Genomic DNA, 18,650 nt, shown 5'->3' on the forward strand with positions numbered 1-18,650 from the left:
AAATCCTAGCATTTATCTAAAATGTACAGTTCAGTAGTTTTTCGTATATTGAGTTGTGCAGCCATCCCCACAGTCAACTTTGGGGGGTGTTTCATCATGTTCCCCCTGGAAAACCTTGTTCCCATCAGCAGTCATTCCCAGTTTCCTGAAACCTCCCCAGCCACTGGCGACCATGCATCTGCTTCCCGGCTCTCTGTTTGGGTCTGTCTGGTGATTTCATATGAATGAGCTCCTACGATATGTGACCTTTTGTCATTAACTTCTTTCTTTTTTCTTTTCTTTCTTTTTATAAAGATTTTATTTATTTATTTGAGACAGAGAGAATGAGAGACAGAGAGCATGAGAGGGGAGGAGGGTCAGAGGGAGAAGCAGACTCCCCGCCGAGCAGGGAGCCCGATGCGGGACTCGATCCAGGGACTCCAGGATCATGACCTGAGCCGAAGGCAGTGGCTTAACCAACTGAGCCACCCAGGCGCCCTGTCATTAACTTCTTTCACTTACTATAGTGTTTTCTAGACCCTTCACACTGGTGCACGTGTGAGTCCTTGATTCCTTTTTTTAAGGATGGATAATACCCTGTTTTGTTTATCTAAATACCAGTTTACGAAACCTTTGGGTTTCCCCCCAGTTTTTAATTATTAATTGTGCCTCAAACATTTATAGACAAGTTTTTATGTGGAGATAAATATTTGAAGATTTGTTTATTTTAAAGAGAGCATGGGTACACGATTGGGGGAGGGGCAGACAGAATCTTTTTTGAGATTTTATTTGAGAACCTGGGCGGGAGAGAAGAGAGCACAAGCTGGAGGAGGGGAGGAGGCAGAGGGAGAAGCCGACTACCAGCTGAGCAGGGAGCCCGATGCAGGACTCGATCCCAGGACCCTGGGATCATGACCTGAGCTGAAGGCAGCGCTTAACCGACTGAGCCACCCAGGCGCCCCCCGGAGAGAGAATCTTGAGCCAGCTCCCCCCTCAGCACAGAGCCCGACGCCCGGCTCCATCTCAAGATCCTTAGATCATGACCTGAGCCAGAACCAAGAGTCAGGCGCCTCAGTGTGGACATGTATTTCATTTCTCCTGTGTACATACCAGGGAGTGGAATTGCTGGGTCACATGGTAACTCTGTTTAACTTTTGGAACCTCTGGCCTGTTTTCCAAAGTGACTGCAACATCTTACATCCCCACCAGTGAATGAGGCTTAGAATTTCTCCGAGTCCTCACCAGCACTCCCCATTATCTGTCTTTGGAGGACGGCTATCCTAGTGGATGTGAAGTGGCTGGTGTCTCATGGTGGTTTTGATCAGCATTCCCCTGATGCTGATCCACTTTCTCTTTGTACCATTCCTGAAATCATCACGGTGAGAAAGGCAAATAAGGATCTTGGTACAATGACAAAAGTAATTTTGACCCAGGGAATCCCCCGAAAGGGTCTCTTATCCCCCCAGGGGGTCAAGTTGCTCATTAAACCAGTAGAAAAATACCAGATGTGTTTTCAGCATTGATTTCTTCTTGCCCGGGCTGGGCATCAGCAACACGTCTTTTTCCCATGAAACAGAGCTCTGCCCAGGCCAGCCCCTTGTCCGTATCAAAGCCCTTCTTCATGCTTCTCTGGGCAGGGAGGACAGAAAGCAAGAGGAGGGCTTGCCAGGTGGTCTGACTCCTTAGTTGTCTGAGCCGGTCCTTCTGAACGCGCACTGAGGAAGTTTCCCAAACCTCCATGCATGGAGCATGCGTTCTCCCCATTCCACAGAGCAGAACACTGAGGAGCAAATAAACTTGCCAGGTTGCAAGGGAATTGAGCTGCTACATAACACAGTGTTACAAATGAGAACAGATCCATCGGAGCACATCTCTTTAACCGAATGAAGGGAAGTAATTACGGAACTGACAAAGCGCAGAGGAGTATGGAATATTTGAGATTAAAAAAAAAAAAAGAAAAACAAAACCCCAAACGAGCCAGCTTCCCGTGCTGTTTTCAGTAAAGAAGCCATGTTCACTGCTCTAGAAAATGGGTGAACGGTCAAGAATTGCCTAGATCCATGTTCCTTAGCTTGAGTTTTAATCACACCGAACTATGGCTTCTTACGGATGTTGCTTTTAATTTGTCTTGAAAGTAAGCACAGGGGCGCCTGGGTGGCTCGGTTAAGCGACTGCTTTCGGCTCAGGTCATGATCCTGGAGTCCCTGGATCGAGTCCCACTTCGGGCTCCCTGCTCGGCGGAGAGTCTGCTTCTCCCTCTGACCCTAACCCCTCTCATGTGCTCTCTCATTCTCTCTCTCTCAAATAAATAAAATCATAAAAAAAAAAAGTAAGCACAGACGCTGTCGGCGTGATCGATGGGCTCTGACAAAGCGCAGTTACTGACACTTAGAATAAATGCCTGTCATTCGCGGCTCTCCAGTTTCCCTGTAACTGAGAGCATCCAGGAGCACCTCCCACAGTGCTGTATCATACACCGTATTTTTGATGCGCAGGGTCTTTCACTGCAGGATTGAAACTCTGTTTAGAATAGGCAGTCACTGGTGCTGGGAGGAACTTCCGAGATCGAGGTTCTCAGCCAGTCCGGGCAGGAGAAACATAAACGTCTGTTCTGTCATCTGCCTGCTTGTAACTAAGTGGACTAAAGACGACCGTGTAAGTATTGGGATCAGAAAACAATCAGGAGGAAACGTGGAGGGCTCTCTTAGCATTTGGAAATACGGGTGGGCTTTCTAAGCATAAGCACGAAGACAGATTTAAAAAAAAAAATGGGTTAGGGGATGCCTGGGTGGCTCAGCAGGTTAAGCGTCTGCCTTCAGCTCAGGTCATGATCCTGGGGTCCTGGGATCGAGGCCCGCATCGGGCTCCCTGCTCAGCGGGGAGTCTGCTTCTCCCTCTCCCTCTGCCTCTCTCCCTGCTTGTGCGTTCTCTCTCTCTCTCTCTCTCTCTCACAAATAAATCTTAAAAGAAATTTAAAAATGAGTTAGCAGATTTAGCCTCACAATAGATGGGAAAGCAAATGACAGAGAAAAGGAAAATACTTGCAACCTCTGAGGCATCACAGTCCTTTAAAGGACAGAACGGAGGTGAAAGAGAAAGTTCAGGGAGCTGGAGGTGGCCGTCCTCAGAAGAGAGCCTTCGTTGGTTTTGAGTTCACGGAAGGGGTCCGGGGGTGGAGGGGCAAGAGGCTTCTTCACGCCAGCAGGAGGAGGCTCCCACTGAGAGGAGTGGCCAGGCCCGTGGTACCCTGTGTCTGGAATTCTGCACAGCCCAGTCGGGGCAGAGAGCATGTGCCCGAGGGCGGTGGGGGGACCTGTAAAGCTGGCCTTTGTCAAGCCCTTCACAAAGGACAGGTGCGAGGGCTCCACGGAGCGTCCCTGCCTGTCCTGCCTTTCTCCTTCCCCTGAAGGAAGAGACCAGCCACCACCACCGCTGGGATGGTTGAGGGGAAGGGAGCCCTGTGCTGAGGGAAGAACAGGTGGGAATGGCTCACAGGTTCCGGGGAGAGTGGCCGGACCTACAGGTCCGTGATTGTCAGCCTCAGCTGTAACGCAGAGGAGGGGACTCACTACAGGAACCGAATCGGCGTTTCCTGTAAAGATGCCGAGCATAGTGCCGTCCTCTTCTGAACTGCCTTGGTGGGTGGCCTCCGGGGGGTCGGGGAGGGGGTGGGCCTGGGAGGCGGGCAGCCGACTTCAGCAAGCACTCCCCTTCTCCGCCTGTTCTGTTGGCTTCATCTGTAAAATGGGCATGTTGACCACATCCTGCCGGCCCCTTCGGATTCTGAGGCTGGGCGTGGTCCACTGCTTGAGCGAGTTAGCCAATTCTTCTGGAATAGAATCGGGTCTGGCTGCCACTGACCGGCTCTCTCCCCTCTGGTCGCCTTCGGGGCACGTACAGGAGCTGCGTCTCTGACCCGTATCTGTGGGCAGATCCTCAGTCTCCCGATGCATGACTTTACATCTGAGAAGATACAATCCAGATCTCCCGCGTCTTCATAGGCGGGGCGGTCCTGTTCTCGGGATGTGCCCGTTTGTGTTCATTTCTTCGATATAATTTCTCTTTTTGTTTAAGGTATGATGTTGATACTCTGAGGGCTGCTGGGTTTTGTTTTGTTTCGGTAGGGATTGGTAAAAATAGATTTTTCAAGCGTTTCAACCACAGCAAATAATTCTTTGGATATGCTTTCAAATGGTTTTTGTCTCAGGGCCTGGGATTATTCCCGGTTTTTACGCTGGGGGTGGGGGGGAAGGTGGTGTTTTGACTTGGGGTCGCCCTCGGGCGTGGATGGGACTCGAAGGCCGTCCAGAATGCTTTCTTTCCCTTTGACATCAGGGCCTTTGGCACTCACTCGATGGTAACGATCCCTGATGTAGTGACCTCGTTCTCTCTCCTTCCTTTCTAGTTTTCAATGGTTCCAGCAGGTCATCACGGGAGAAAGAACCTGTTCAAAAACACAAAAGCAAAGAGGCCACTCCCGGGAAGGAGAAGCACAGCGATCACCGGGCTGACAGCCGGAGGGAACAGGGCTCAGCGGCCCCCCCCCCAGCAGCCCCGTCCACGGGCTCCTCGGCCAAGGGGCTCGCTGCTAACCACCACCACCCCCCTCTGCATCGGTCGGCTCAGGACTTACGGAAACAGGTAAAGCCCGGCCCTGCTACGCAGGTGACCCCGCTCTGGCCCCCAGGCTGCCTGCCAGATGCCACCTCCCATGTCACCAGCGTAACTGAAGGGGACACGGGAGCTGGAGCCTCACGAACTCCGTAACGAGAGGGCTCACACCGCAGGAGGGTGGTGCTCAGAGGTAGGACGGGGAGGGAAAGCTTGCCTTTGCAGAGAGGGGTTTGTGTGCGTGCCCCTCCTCTGAACGTCCGTCGGCTGGTCTGGTGGTACGTTCACATTCAGCCCTGGAGCTCACCCTGGGGTCCTGTGGTTGGCGATGGACAAAGGGAACTTGCCTCCTGCATTACCCCGCTTCCACCCCCGTGTCCCGGGCGCCAGATGAGTTAAGAGTCCTCTTGCTCTTCGGTTGAGCCCAGAGAAGCTACACCTTGGAAACGGGCCAGCAGACTGCCCAGCGCTGTCCGGGGACAATCCTGGACTGCTTCCCTGTTCTTCGTAACGTGACAGGTTAGCATCTCTTCCGGGACTGAGGAGCAGAGGATGAGCCTGGGTGCTCACCGCTGAGCAGCCCCCCGCCGGATCAGCAGGGTGCAGCTACATCTAGCTCTCCAACCCCACCTCCCCCTGTCCCCCTTTCGGGGTCGCACTAGGTAACACGGATCCTGCCGGGAAACTCTCAAGAATGGCCTCAGGCTCAGCCACTCCTGTTCCCATCTTTGGGCAGTGATTTCTCAGAGCCCCGGGAGGCTTGGTCGGGAGACAGGCAGGTGTCTGGAGGCACACAGTGGAAGGGCTGTGTTCCCCGGCCGGTGGCATTTCCACTGACCCCTCTGCTCCTTTCTTGCCGCATTTTAAAGTCACGTAGCCTTAGGGATCGCAGATGAGCTCTCCTCACGGGGTATTTATGACCCAGAGCTAACCTTTTCCCCAGAGTAGACCAGAGACTGACTGTAATCTTTAAAGATCGAGTCAGGGCAAGGACGGAGGAGATTTCCTGAGCGGCAGTGTTCTAGAAAGACTGAGAGATGGCGGGGACACAGTGGAATTTCTCCCTTTGTGGAGCTGCTCTTTACGTACGGCCTTTCTTGTTCTTGGTGATAGCACGGTTTCTCCCTGAATATGTGTATTCGTATTGTGTATTCGTGTGCATACGCGTGGGAGTGCGCGTGTGTGTACACATATCGTTATTAGTTTTACCCTTAGTGTTTAGAGGTGATTCAGCTGTTCGGGTGGGGGGGGTGAACAAGGCAAGAGTCCTCATGTTGGCGTTTCCAGGGTCCTCACATACCTCTTCATCCTCGGCCCTGTTATCTTGAGATCGAGTAAGTAGTTGCCGCGTATTTCCGTAGCACAGGCCTCACGGTTTTCCTAGAGAGCACAACCGCGAGTGATTGTGGGATTAACTGGCCTCCCGGGTCCCTGCTGGAGGCCCAGTTCTCGGGACCAGGAGGCACCACACCTGTGTGTTTTTGGCAAGTCATCCCTGCTCCCTTTCCAGAGTTGGCCTGAAAGACACGCGCACAGTTCTCCTACAGGTGTTCTGCTCATGAAAGAGAAGAATCAAGAAGGGACCTGCAGAGTAAGGGGAGCTTGCATCTCTGGGGCAGGACTGACGGGCTTGCAAATGGCCCGAGTAAGGGATGAATAGGACTTGATGTTCAGGTGGAATCATGATCGCGCGCGCGCACATGCATGCACACGCACGCCCACCCCCACCCCCACCCCCACCCACGCACGCACACCCCCACACGCACGCACACCCACCCACGCACACGTACACACCCACGCACGCGCACCCACATAAATGCACACACTCACCCACATGCTATATGCACACACGCATACCCCCACACGCACACACCCCCCATGCATGCATACCTACACGCACGCACACCCACACACGCACGCCTATGCACACCCACGCACGCACACACCCCCGCACGCGCACACCCCCACGCACGCACACCCCCGCACGCACGCGCACACCCACACCCATGCATGCACACCCGCACACGCACGCACACCACCCACATGCACGCACACACCCACGCACGTGCACACCCACCCACACGCATGCGCACCCCCACCCACACGCATGCGCACCCCCACCCACACGCATGCGCACCCAAACGCACACCCCACCCACATGCACGCATACGCACACACGCATACCCCCCCACGCACACCCACACGCACGCACCCCACACGCACGCACACGTACACGCACACCCACCCACACCCATGCGCACACACACGCATACCCCCGCACGCACACCCACCCACACACACGCACACGCACACACCCACGCACGCGCACCCACATAAATGCACACACCCACCCACCCTCACACGCACACACGCATACCCCCCCACGCACGCCCACGCACATATGCACCCACCCACCCACACACGCACACCCCCACGCACAGGTACACACACATGCACGCACACACATGCACGCATGCGCACGCACGCACACCCACCCACATGCACGCACATACCCATGCACGTGCATACCCACCCACACGCACGCGCACCCACACAAACGCACACACCCACCCACACCCACACCCACGCCCCCCCGTCCACACGCACACATGTACTTTGACCCTCACAGGTGAGTCCTAATTGAGTAAAGCTCTGGTGTCAGTTGGTCAGAGCGCCCCCTCAGCCGTCAGCCCAGCCCCTCAGCTCGGGATGTCCCTTTGTGGCTGAGCGCTGGAGGGGAGAGTTGGGGGCGTAGGGATGACCCCTCGACCCCCTTGCTCCCTGGCATGCACATGCGGCCCGTTTCCCACATGTGCAGCCTGGAGTTAGAGGAGAAATCCGGGGTGCCCCTCGTAGAGCAGCCTTCTGTCCCCGAGTAACTGCAGGAGCCTGGCTTGCGTGCTTTTGTTCAGGTGACCGCCTTTGCAGGTGGGGTGTCATCGTGTCAGGTCTTTCCTCCCACCTCCCCTCCCCCCTCCTCCCCTGTCCCCTCGCCCCAGAAGGGCCGGCCCAGGGCTCCAGCTCTCGTTTGGTGCTGACCGCGACCTTCTGGGAATCGTAAGATACCTGATCCTCCTGGGCCCTCTTGTTCATTTGGAGGCAGTCACGCCCACTCTCTTCTCAGCAAGATTGGGAGAAATGAAAGGACAATTTAGAAACCACCAAATCCCGTTATTTAAAGACTGAGAAAATAAGGTCAGTAAAGGTAAATTGCAGATTCCTTTGATGGAAATGACTAGAATCTGACCTTTCATCCTTCACCCGCATCAAAGATGGGGGCCAGAGGGTATGTTGATTTTTAACTTCAAATAGGATTAATTTATCTGGGTCTGCCTGAAACCGAAGGATGGACGTGCATTGTATTGAGGGTGGGTGGGCGGTTGGGGGTACAGTGTCCAGGGGGTGCTCTCAGAAGGGGCTTCGCCCTGTTTGCGCTGATGCACTCGGAGGCACTGATCGCCGCTCTTTTTACTATGAGAGCCCCTTCCCTGTTACCTTGCATGAGGCCGTGTGTCCTGGCTGTGCTTTGTTAGAGCCCGAGACGGAGCCTCCGAGCCTGGGCCCGTGCACTTCACCTTGCCAGCCTCACGCTTGTATGATGGCGGCGGCGCTGTCCCCGTCACGCGTGTGTGCCGCCCTGGGCTTGTCGGGGGGCGGTGGCAGGTAACATGGACAGGAGCTCCGTGTCCTTAACCTACCTCTTCAGTTTAAATGCACTAAAAGACCGTAACACGTTCAGGATGGTGAGACCGATGACCTTAGGCCCCGGGAGAGGGTTTTGAAGTGTTGGTTTCCAAGAGCGTCCCGAGCAGGTCTTTACTCTTCGGAAGTTTGTGCGGTCAGTAAGCCTGCAGCAAACGCAGCCCCCTTCCTGATCTTCCGTATCGTGCTGAGGCTGAGTCCGCACCGTGGAGGATGATCGCCTCGCGCAGACTCGCTTGGTGGGAAGGTCTGCTGAGCTCTGGGTCCTCACAGTCAGCTGTACCCGGGTTGCCGAAAATGTCTTGGCCTCAAGGATTCAAAGAGGAGGTTTAAACTGATCAAAGAATTGGGAGTAGTTTTGTTTTGTTTTAAAGTTGTGGAAAATGAAATAGGAACATCCAGAGAGAAAAAAAAGGTCAGAAAATCACCTCCGCTGTTAAGAATGTTCAGGGTTTTAACTGTGCTCATCAGGTCACGCTTGTAGGTGGAATTGTACGTGTTGGTGGCGTGTTATTTGTGACTCAGTTGCCTGTAGTGGGAGCAGGTGCTTTCAAAGGTTTAGGGACTCCCACCTGAAGCCTGCGCTCATGAATTTGGGTCTCACCCTTTTTCTAATAATGCGGGAGCCTGCCATCCCAGCAGGCCTTCGCCCCCGGAACTCACTGCCCTTCTGGTGCAGTTGTTCATCTCAGGCCCTTTGGTTTTCAATCCAAGTTTTAAAGTTCAAGCGGGCTCTGCCCAACCAGCACATGTTTCTCCTGAGCACCCCCTGAGCCCCTCCCCAGCTCTTCTGGGGTCTGAAAGGATGGGCCGGGGCTCCCGACTCAGCGGCTCCCTCTGGTGGGAGACCAGAGCTGACGATGGGATTTCCGGTTGTGAAGGGAGGACGGCTTCTCCGCCTCGAACCGCCTCATGGCCACGTGTCTGGGGGAACGGGGCTACAGGTGATGGGTGGGTGGTGGTGGGCGAAGAAGAAGCTGCAGACGCCCCACCTCCTGCGGAGCTAGGCGGTTGTGGGGGCGCGGGAGGCAAAGGCCCAAACCCCTGCCAGAGCCAAGAGAAGGAGCAGCTTGGAAAGAGGGAGTTTCTCAGTCCAGGATGTGACTGCACAGCAGAGGTTCTGCGACACACACTACCTTGGCGTTAGTCCTCAGTGAATTAAGTGACCTCTCACGTGCCCCGGGCAGGGCTGGGCAAGGACTTCCCCAGGGCCCGCGCCAGTGAATCAGACCCGCCGCTTCGCGCGCTGGTGGCTGGCCCGGGCGTTTTGTTAAGCTGAAACTCAGGGTTTGCTGCTGCTTGATAAGGCAGTGGGTGGGGGTGAGGCCCTCAGTGGCCAGGTGACACAGTGCTGTCCGCAATTCCAGTTGGGCATGGACCCCTGAAGACAAGGACAGGCCAAGGAGTAGGCAAGGTTGCATGCAGACAGGGGAGTCTGAGGTTGCTGGTCCTGTTCGGTCCCCACCTAAGGACACACGGCACCGTGGATGGAATGGACAGATGGGTGTCCGGGTTGGGCCAGCTTGTCAGCTGCATCCAGCCTCTGCTGGGTGGGCCGTGGGGTGCGGGAAGAAGGAATACGATCCATGAAATAAGCCTTTTCCAGGCTCCATAACTTACTTTTTGAAATCAAGGTCATTGTTCTGATGAGTCCCGAGGGAGATGGCTTTAGACTCTGAGCTTGTGATGTGGACATGCAGTATAGAATTTGGGTAGCTAGCTGCTCTTGAAGAGGGCTTTGTAAGGACGGCGAGGAAGGAAAGGACTAGAGGAACTCCTTCTGGTAGAGCTGGGCATTTGGCTGCACATCTTGGCAGTAACCACTGGTATTCAAGGTGACAGAAATAGGTAAAGAAGAGGGGGGTTCTTTTTGCCGTTGAAGGTGGCAGAATCCTTCTCTAGAATTCTGCCATGCAGGGGATTGACCTGCCCCTAGCACGCCGGGAGAGGTCATCAGGTGCCCCCAAGATGGCAGATGGATGGACTGAAGGCCTCTGCGCTCTTCTTTGAGGTGGGGTCTGAGAGCTCCCCCTCTGGCTGTCCAATCTCCCGCGGGTGCTCTGGGAGGCGGGGCGCGGGCTCCCACCCTCGAGGACCAGGTCAGCATCCGTGGTGGGGGGTGGTTAGGCTGTGGAATCCGCACTGTTGGGGCTGGGCGAAGACTTGCAATAGGCTGTCCTCTCTATGGTTAAGCAAAGACTGAAGGCCTAAAGGGCGCTTATTCCGCTTCGAGGATCCTGGATCCCTGAGGCCTCTCTGTCTCTTGATGATGGAAAAAAATCTCTCTGAGCTACAGCAGGATTTCACTGTTTTTGTTTTTCTAAATGGTTTGTTTCGTGTTTAGTTAATGGAAGCATTTAAAAAAAAAGAGAGATGTTTGTATTCCCCGCTTTACCTCCTCTTTCCGATCAGTGGTACTCACCAATCAGTGGTACTCAGATCAGTGGTACTCCCCATGGGAAGTTTTTCTGCCCCACCTGCAGGTTGTATGAATGTATTTTTCACCTACTGTTGCCGGGCTGCTAGTTGTTTTGTTTTAATTTACCGTTCATTATTCCAGATCCCTCTGCCCCCCAGCTGATCTGGTCAGTCCTGCTTCTCTGTAGGGGCAATGAGCAGTGTACCCCCCGGGCCTGCCCTGTGGTCTCCCCAGGGTTGCCCGGCCCCTCACTGAGTCCACACTGGCTCCCCAGAAACCTGACTCTAGACGCCCTGGGGTTGGCTTACGGAACACAGCCTCATCCCAGGAAGTTAGGGCTTTCATTGGACTGTGTAGAGTCAGTGACATGAAGAAATATGCTTCTTGCTCCATTTCCAGAATTGCCTACTGATAGTTTGCCTCCGTGGTTCTCAGAGTATGTTCTGAATCGGCCCCGGCATTGCCCGGGACCTCGTTAGAAATTCGGGTTCTCGGGCCCCATCCCAGACCTAGTGGCTGAGAAAGCTCGGGTGTGGGGCCCAGTGATCTGTTTTGGGGACAGGCCCTCCAGTGGATTCTGACAGCCCTGGTTTGGATACTGATGGGAAAGTTCTGGTTTTGTTTTTGTTTTTCCCCATGTGGGCGAAGTGCATTTTCCTGGGCTGGGCCCAGGCCTCGGGCAGAGGTCACTTGGACTTAGGCCGTGTCCTGGGGAACCCGACTCTGGCGAGGCAGCTTCGGGGCCCATGGGAGCCGCATGTCTCCGCCTGGCAGGACAGGGTGCTTGTGTGTGACTGCAGCTGGTTGGTCAGCTTCCCTGACTTGGGAGCATAGGCTCCTTCGACCCAGTCACCTCCTCATGGGGGTTACTGATTGGTGAGAGGAGATGCCCGTGGTTCTCTTACCGGGGATTGTGTAATTTTTAGTCGGCCTCTTTTGGAGGTGGTGGTGCTCATGGAACCTTAGAGTCCGTGTTCGGAATTCATGTTGTAGATGACATACTGAAGCCCAGGATGCAAACGACCTGTCAGAGGCCACCGACAGGTAGAGCTGGGACGGGACGTCCACCCCAAAGCCGCGTCCCCCACAGCAGCTCTGGGCTGGGCCCTTCCTCATCCTTTGGAAGTGACACGTTTCCGGTGTCCTCCCTTCACTCTCCGGTTTCGCTTTATAAACAAGGGTGACTTCTGTGTGTCCCAGAATTACCGCCGCGTCCAGGCCGTGCAGAGGGGGGCTGCTTGGCTCACCCGGTTCCCATAGAACCGAACGTGGAGTTTGTCGGGGGTGGGAACACAGGAGCTGTCCGTGCCCGAGAGGGCGGGCGGGTGGGCACCCTCTGCTTGGCCGAGAGATGAGGCGCATCCCTGTTCCCTGGGGCCCCGTCTGCACGACCACAGGGCAGTCCGAGGCCAGCCACTGGCAGCCACGTGCCCGGGCCTGCCCCGTGACCTGCATGGGAGCCGGGCCACATGATTGCGCTTGCTCTTTTCTCTCTGTGGTATTTTCGTTTCCTTCCCTTTTTAGCACCTAGATTTAAAAATTCTGTGGGCAGAGCCTGCTGCTCTGTGGAGCACGCGGAACGGTAGACTCGTCTTTTCTTGGAACAGGGTGTGTGTGTGTGTGTGTGTGTGTGTGTGTGTGTGTGTCCCCGTCCATCCCTAAATGGGCGCAGGGGCTTGCCGCTGTAAACGTCCTTAACCTGTGACAGGTGACGGCAGGTGAGTGCACAGGTCGTCATCGTGAAACACTGCTTTCCTGGAAGCGCCCTTAGCAGGGACGTGAAAGCCACCCAGGAAACCATGCTGTGGGCACGCGGGCAGGCGCCATGTTTTTGTGCGGCAGGATAGGCATGGGTTTGTCCGAAGATCCCGAAAGCGAGTGTCCGAGACTTGAGTTCACGGGGCGCCCTTGTCGGGAAGCCCGTGTGGCCGCTGCGGCCGGCTCTGCTGGGCGCCCCGCGGGGAGAGGTCGCCCTCTTGGAAGGTACTAATTCTGCTTCTCTTGTCCCTCCCAGGTTCCGAAGGTAAATGGAGTCACTCGAATGTCCTCTCTGGGTACAAGTGCAACCAGTGCCAAAAAGATGCGCGAAGTCAGACCTTCACCGTCCAAAACTGTGAAGTACACTGCAACGGTGACGAAGGGGACTGTCACATACACCAAAGCCAAGAGAGAACTGGTCAAGGAAACCAAACCCAATCACCACAAGCCCAGTTCCGCTGTCAACCACACAATCTCAGGGAAAACTGAAAGTAGCAATGCAAAAACCCGCAAACAGGTGCTATCCCTCGGGGGGGCGTCCAGGTCCACCGGGCACGCCGTCAATGGCCTCAAGGTCAGTGGCAGGTTGAACCCAAAGTCATGCACTAAGGAGGGGGGGGCGCGGCAGCTGAGGGAGGGGCTGCGGAACTCCAAGAGGAGACTGGAAGAGGCACAGCAGGCCGAGAAGCCGCAGTCCCCGCCCAAGAAGATGAAAGGGCCGGCCGGCTCTGCCGAAGCCCCCGGCAGGAAGGCGGCGGCGGCGGCGGCGGCGGCGGCCCCCGCGGCGCTCGCCCCCACGGAGAAGACTCTGCCGCATGGGCCCGTGAAGAAGGAAGTGCCCGAGCGGAGCCTGGAAAGGAACCGGCCGAAGCGGGCCACGGCCGGCAAGAGCGCGCCGGGCAGACAAGCACACGGCAAGACGGACGGCGCCTCCTGTGAAAATCGTTCTACCTCGCAAACGGAGCCCTTGCACAAGGCGCACGAGGCGGCGGCCAAGCCCGACAAGGGCGGCGGCCGGGCCGGCTGGGCGGCCATGGACGAGATCCCCGTGCTCAGGCCGTCCGCCAAGGAGTTCCACGACCCGCTCGTCTACATCGAGTCGGTCCGCGCTCAGGTGGAGAAGTACGGCATGTGCAGGGTGATCCCCCCTCCGGACTGGCGGCCCGAGTGCAAGCTCAACGACGAGATGCGGTTCGTGACGCAGATTCAGCACATCCACAAGCTGGGCCGGCGCTGGGGCCCCAACGTGCAGCGGCTGGCCTGCATCAAGAAGCACCTCAGATCTCAGGGCATCACCATGGACGAGCTCCCGCTCATAGGTGAGCGCCCCCCCGGCCCCCCAGGCTGAGACGGGGAGGAGCTCGCCCCGGGCCCCCCAGGGCCGCAGGCCGGGGCCTGCCCCTCCACACGGGAAGTTAGCTGGTGGCTTCCAGCCTGGAGCCCGGGAGCCCTGCTCTGGGCGGGGTTGTTTCTCTGGAGGCCCGTAGATGCTTGTCTCTGCCCTGTGTCCTCACGTGGGCCTCCGTCCCAAGCCTATTTTGGCATCACTTTCTCGTGTCTTAAGGACTTCGTGAAGTCACAGTGGGGTAGGTGCTATCCCTGTGGCGAGGGAGTGGGGGGGAGCGTCTAAGATACTCGCTTTACCTTCGTCATCTCTTTATAAAGACTGTTTCCCAGTCCAGTCACTCCTGAGGCACTGGGAGATAGGGCTTGAATACTTGAATACGTGGGTGACACAGGCCAGCCCACTCCTCTCTCTGTCCTCCTCGCTCCTCCTTGCCCATCACTTTTTCTAGTGACCAGCGGGGCCCTTTGAGAGACCCCAGATCAGGGGACGGGTTTAAGTTTCTTTGAAGAGCTGGGACCACTCCAGAGCTCATCTCGGGGGCCCCCTGTGTGAGTGAGCATCCCGGCAGATGTGGGGGCCCCGGCCACAGGCAGAGCCCACGTGTCCGTTGTCCTCCTCGGTGCTGCTGCTTGCTCCTCGAGCATCCCTCGTCTGTCTGGTGGGATGAGCTGGGTCTGCAGAGTGGGGGCTTCCTTCGGGGACAGCCAGGTTAAGGGAGGTCGCGCACAGCCTCCCTGGTTCAGCTCCAGACCTGTGAAGTGGGGCTTGTTGTTGCCTCATTTCCGAGGTCCCGAGGGTGCAGAAGCGGGGAGGAAAAGAGCCATTTTAGCCACCCAAGTGTCAGGAGTTGGCAGGAAGCTCAGGCTCCCTGCAAGATGGAGGTCTCATTATTCTCTCAGCAGGTGCCTGCCACGGCGAATGCCTGAGTGGGAATCACTTAATTTGAAAAAGTCCTTGGTTTTGGGGTCCGCACTCCAGGATGGCACGGTGTCAGCTGACGGCATGGGGCTGTGGGAACGGGCTGAGCAGGTGTGAGCAGTCCGTGCGGGCTGTGCCCTGGGTGTCCTCAGAGCAGCCCCAGGCCCTCCCGGTCGTGGTGAGAGGCCTGAGGGCCCCCTCCCCTCACCATGCTGGGGGACCGTGGGCCTTCTGGGGACAGGTGAGGCAACCGGGTGATGTCATAATGGCAGCCGGTAACCGTTGGTTCGGAGTAGGTTTTCTTTTCTTTTTTTTTTTGTGAAAGTTTTTTTTTTTTTTTTTAAGATTTTATTTATTTGAGAGAGAGAGAATGAGAGAGGGAGAGCAGGAGAGGGAGGAGGGTCGGAGGGAGAAGCAGACTCCCCGCTGAGCAGGCAGCCCGATGCGGGACTCGATCCCGGGACTCCAGGATCATGACCTGAGCCGAAGGCAGTCGCTTAACCAACTGAGCCACCCAGGCGCCCCTGATTTTATTTGACAGAGAGAGACACAGGGAGAGAGGGAACACAAGCAGGGGGAGTGGGAGAGGGAGAAGCAGGCTTCCCGCGAAGCAGGGAGCCCGATGCGGGCCTCGATCCCAGGACCCTGGGATCATGACCTGAGCCGAAGGCAGATGCTTAACGACTGAGCCACCCAGCTGCCCCCAGAGTAGGTTTTCTTAACCTCGAGCCCTTCCCGTGCCCCCCAGGGCCAGGTGGACGTGTCCCCGGGGTGTGTGTGTGCATGGTTTGCTGATGCATGCAGGTGTAGCCCCTGGTCTGTCGCCATCTGTGAAAGGGGTGCTGGGCCAGCCTGTTACTGTAGAGGCCTCGGGCCCTCGTCTGAGCTTGGCCTCCCCACTGAGCAAGGGACTACACGGTTTTGTGGCCACGTCGCAGAATCTGCTCCTCCTGCGTCAGCCCCTTGGGGAGCAGGGGTGCAGGAGGCGCTTTGCCACTTGGCAGCCCAGCAGCCCTGCAAATGGGCCGATGGGAGCGGGTGAGGGGTCCACGAAATGATGCATTTCCAAGCAGTGTGTGCATTTTCAGGTGCTCCTGGATTCTAACGATCTACAAAGAGAAAAATACGAAAGTTACGGATTGCTTTTCTAATCCGTCTGTGCCGAGAGCGGCTGGGGTGGCTCACGTCCCTGTCCACCTCTGCTAGTCCACAGCGTGCCACCAGCCTCCGCCCTCCCAGGCCTGAGCTGCAGAGCTGGAGTGAGGGAGGGGCGCTCGGCCTTTGGCCTCTCCTGGCCAAGGGCAGGGCGAGCTTCCTCTCATGTGTCCAGCCTGTCACCAGGCAGAGCTCCTTGACGTGCAGGCTGCCGCACTTCTGTCCCCTGGTGTCACAGAGGGGCTGGGGGACCTGTTCCCCCATGCATCCCCGCCTGTCCCCCCCTCCCCCCTGGCGGTCACGCAATGCCCGGCCTGCCCTGCACTGGGATGCTGTTCTCAGGCGGCCCTCAGACACCACAAGAGTTCGGCTTCTTTTACTTTGGATAGAAATCAGTCCCCACCCTCCAATGACCTAAAACTTTTTACTTTTCTCACCTAGCATTTTGTTAGGTATTTACCTCCCAATAGTCAGTGGATGGTTATTCTGGAAGATTTTGTCCTCCTTGATTGTCTAGAGGGAGGTTGCCTTCCAGGCCCCGCGTAGACAGCCCCTCTGTGAGCATTCGGGCATATTTGGTTTGGACGTGCATGTGTACAGGTCTGTGATTTGGTCAAGGGGTGTGGTGAACACTAGCTTCCAAGGTAAGCAGTGTCTTGGTGCGCACGGACCACGAGAGCGGAGGGACAGACAGGACTGCTCTCTGCCCTCTCAGATTCTGCCCCTGGCCCTGGAGATCCACTGGGATTGAAAACCAGTTAGTGTGTGTGTGCGCGCGTGCGCTCGGAGGGCCTGGGGACAGACGGCACGTGCCGCACATGTCCGCTTTGTGACCTCACCGCTGTTGTGGGTGACGTTGGGACACAGGTGCCTCAGGGTGGCACAACCCAGGCCCTGCCTCCATCTCAGGGGATGAGCGCCGCTTCTGATCTGGTTGCACCCGCCTCCTGGGGTGCGAGAGGGGGGTGCAACGTATGAGCTGCCCCTGCTGGGGAGGGGGGGCCTGCCCTCCTTCCATTCAGGCCTCTGCTTACACCCAACTCCCTGGGGACACCTTGTCCGAGCGTCGCACCTGAGCCGGCAGACCCCGCAGCTCCCCAGCCCCTCTGCCGGCTGTCGTTACCCCCGCGGTGCCCCAGACTGTCCTCGTCCGTCTCTGCAGACTGAGCTCCCCGAGGGCCAGGGGGGATTCCGTTCGTCGCTCTGACCCTGGAGCCTAGTGGCGTCTGTGGCACATAGTGGGCGTCCCCGGGCTTACCGGTAGGTGAAGAAGGTCTCGTGCACGGTCCTTTTCACTGACTGCCCTGTGCTTTGTCCCCTCACCGTCCCAGGAGGCTGTGAGCTCGACCTGGCCTGCTTTTTCCGGCTGATTAACGAGATGGGCGGCATGCAGCAAGTGACTGACCTCAAAAAATGGAACAAACTAGCAGACATGCTGCGCATCCCCAAAACTGCCCAGGACCGGCTGGCCAAGCTCCAGGAAGCCTACTGCCAGTACCTGCTGTCCTACGACTCCCTGTCCCCCGAGGAGCACCGGCGGCTGGAGAAGGAGGTGCTGATGGAGAAGGAGATCCTGGAGAAGCGGAAGGGGCCCCTCGAGGGCCACACGGAGCACGACTACAACAAGTTCCATCCCCTGCCCCGCTTCGAGCCCAAGAACGGGCTCATCAACGGCGTGGCCCACAGGAACGGCTTCCGCAGCAAGCTCAAAGAGGTGGGCCAGGCCCAGCTCAAGACGGGCCGGCGGCGACTCTTTGCTCAGGAAAAGGAAGTGGCGCGAGAGGAGGAGGAGGACAAAGGCGTCCTCAGTGACTTCCACAAGTGCATATACAAGGTGGGCCCCGGGCAGGGCTGGGGGGGGGGGGGCAGGACGCGGGCCCGGGGCATGTGGCTGCGGCGGCCAGCTCTGTCCCTGCCTGCTGGCGAGGCCGTGGGCTTCCGATGCCGCGTGCCCGCGCGGAAGCCTGGGAGGGCCGGCTGGCTGTGGGTTCGGAGCCCTCGGGCAGCCACCCCTCTGGCTGCCTTCGGCCACGCTTCTCTTTGCCCCCGGCTTCGTTCTCTGCTCCTCTCTGGAAGGCAGCCCGGGCTTGCCTCCACCGACTCTGTCCTCCGAGCCCGAGCGGGACTCCGTCTCCTTCACCTGGTCCCCCTCAGGGGCACTGGGGGTGGGCAGGAGCCTCTTTTATACCTGAATGTTGCATGATAAGAGAAGCAGAGGTGAGGTGCGTGGAATAAACCCCGGAACACTTTTGGGTGTGTCCTGGGTGTGTGCAGGAGAAGCTCTTGTCAGCTGAAGCTACTTGTTACGTCCGGTGACTGAGTCGCCAACTCGGGAACTGACATGTTTTTACTTCCGTTACCTAAGGACAGCTCAGCGAGAACGAGGCGAATGTCAGTAGGGTTTTTCTGGAATCGGGCCCTGTCACCGACCATTGTAGAGTTCATCACCATCTGGCGGTGGGTGCGGTGGCCGCGGTGATGTCGGCAGCCCGCACCAGCCTGGGGGGGAGCCTCTGGTTCTGCGGGCCCATCCGCCGGGTGGGTGTCGACCCTTGCGTGCAGGCGTCCCCTTCTCGAGTTACAGGCGCTGTGCTTTTTAGTTGATGCAATATCCCGCCCCTCCTGGTAGTTGGGTTCTTACCTTGTCAGGAACAGCCTGTCTGGAGGAGTTTGGGGCCGGAGGGAAGTACTTTGTGTAGGTGGAACCCCACGCAGCCCCTGTAGCTGCCAAACTCGTGTGCTGATGGTGTTGATCGTCCT

At 57.1% G+C, this 18,650-nt stretch overlaps 1 protein-coding gene across 6 annotated transcripts in view; it reads left to right on the forward strand.

The window, feature by feature from the left end:
* Window positions 1–18,650, forward strand: part of JARID2 (jumonji and AT-rich interaction domain containing 2) — a 259,499-nt gene that overhangs the window by 223,779 nt on the left and 17,070 nt on the right. For all 6 annotated transcript variants that reach the window (XM_034985710.1, XM_034985716.1, XM_034985714.1 and 3 more), the window contains 3 exons: window positions 4,385–4,620; window positions 12,726–13,788; window positions 17,222–17,724. In XM_034985710.1, coding sequence (XP_034841601.1) covers window positions 4,385–4,620; window positions 12,726–13,788; window positions 17,222–17,724 — 1,802 coding nt within the window. The remainder of the gene's footprint in view (window positions 1–4,384; window positions 4,621–12,725; window positions 13,789–17,221; window positions 17,725–18,650) is intronic.

Source organism: Mirounga leonina, unplaced genomic scaffold (assembly GCF_011800145.1).
Source record: "Mirounga leonina isolate KUSES-001 unplaced genomic scaffold, KU_Mleo_1.0 Mir_366, whole genome shotgun sequence".
In the NCBI taxonomy this organism is placed as follows: Eukaryota; Metazoa; Chordata; class Mammalia; order Carnivora; family Phocidae; genus Mirounga; species Mirounga leonina.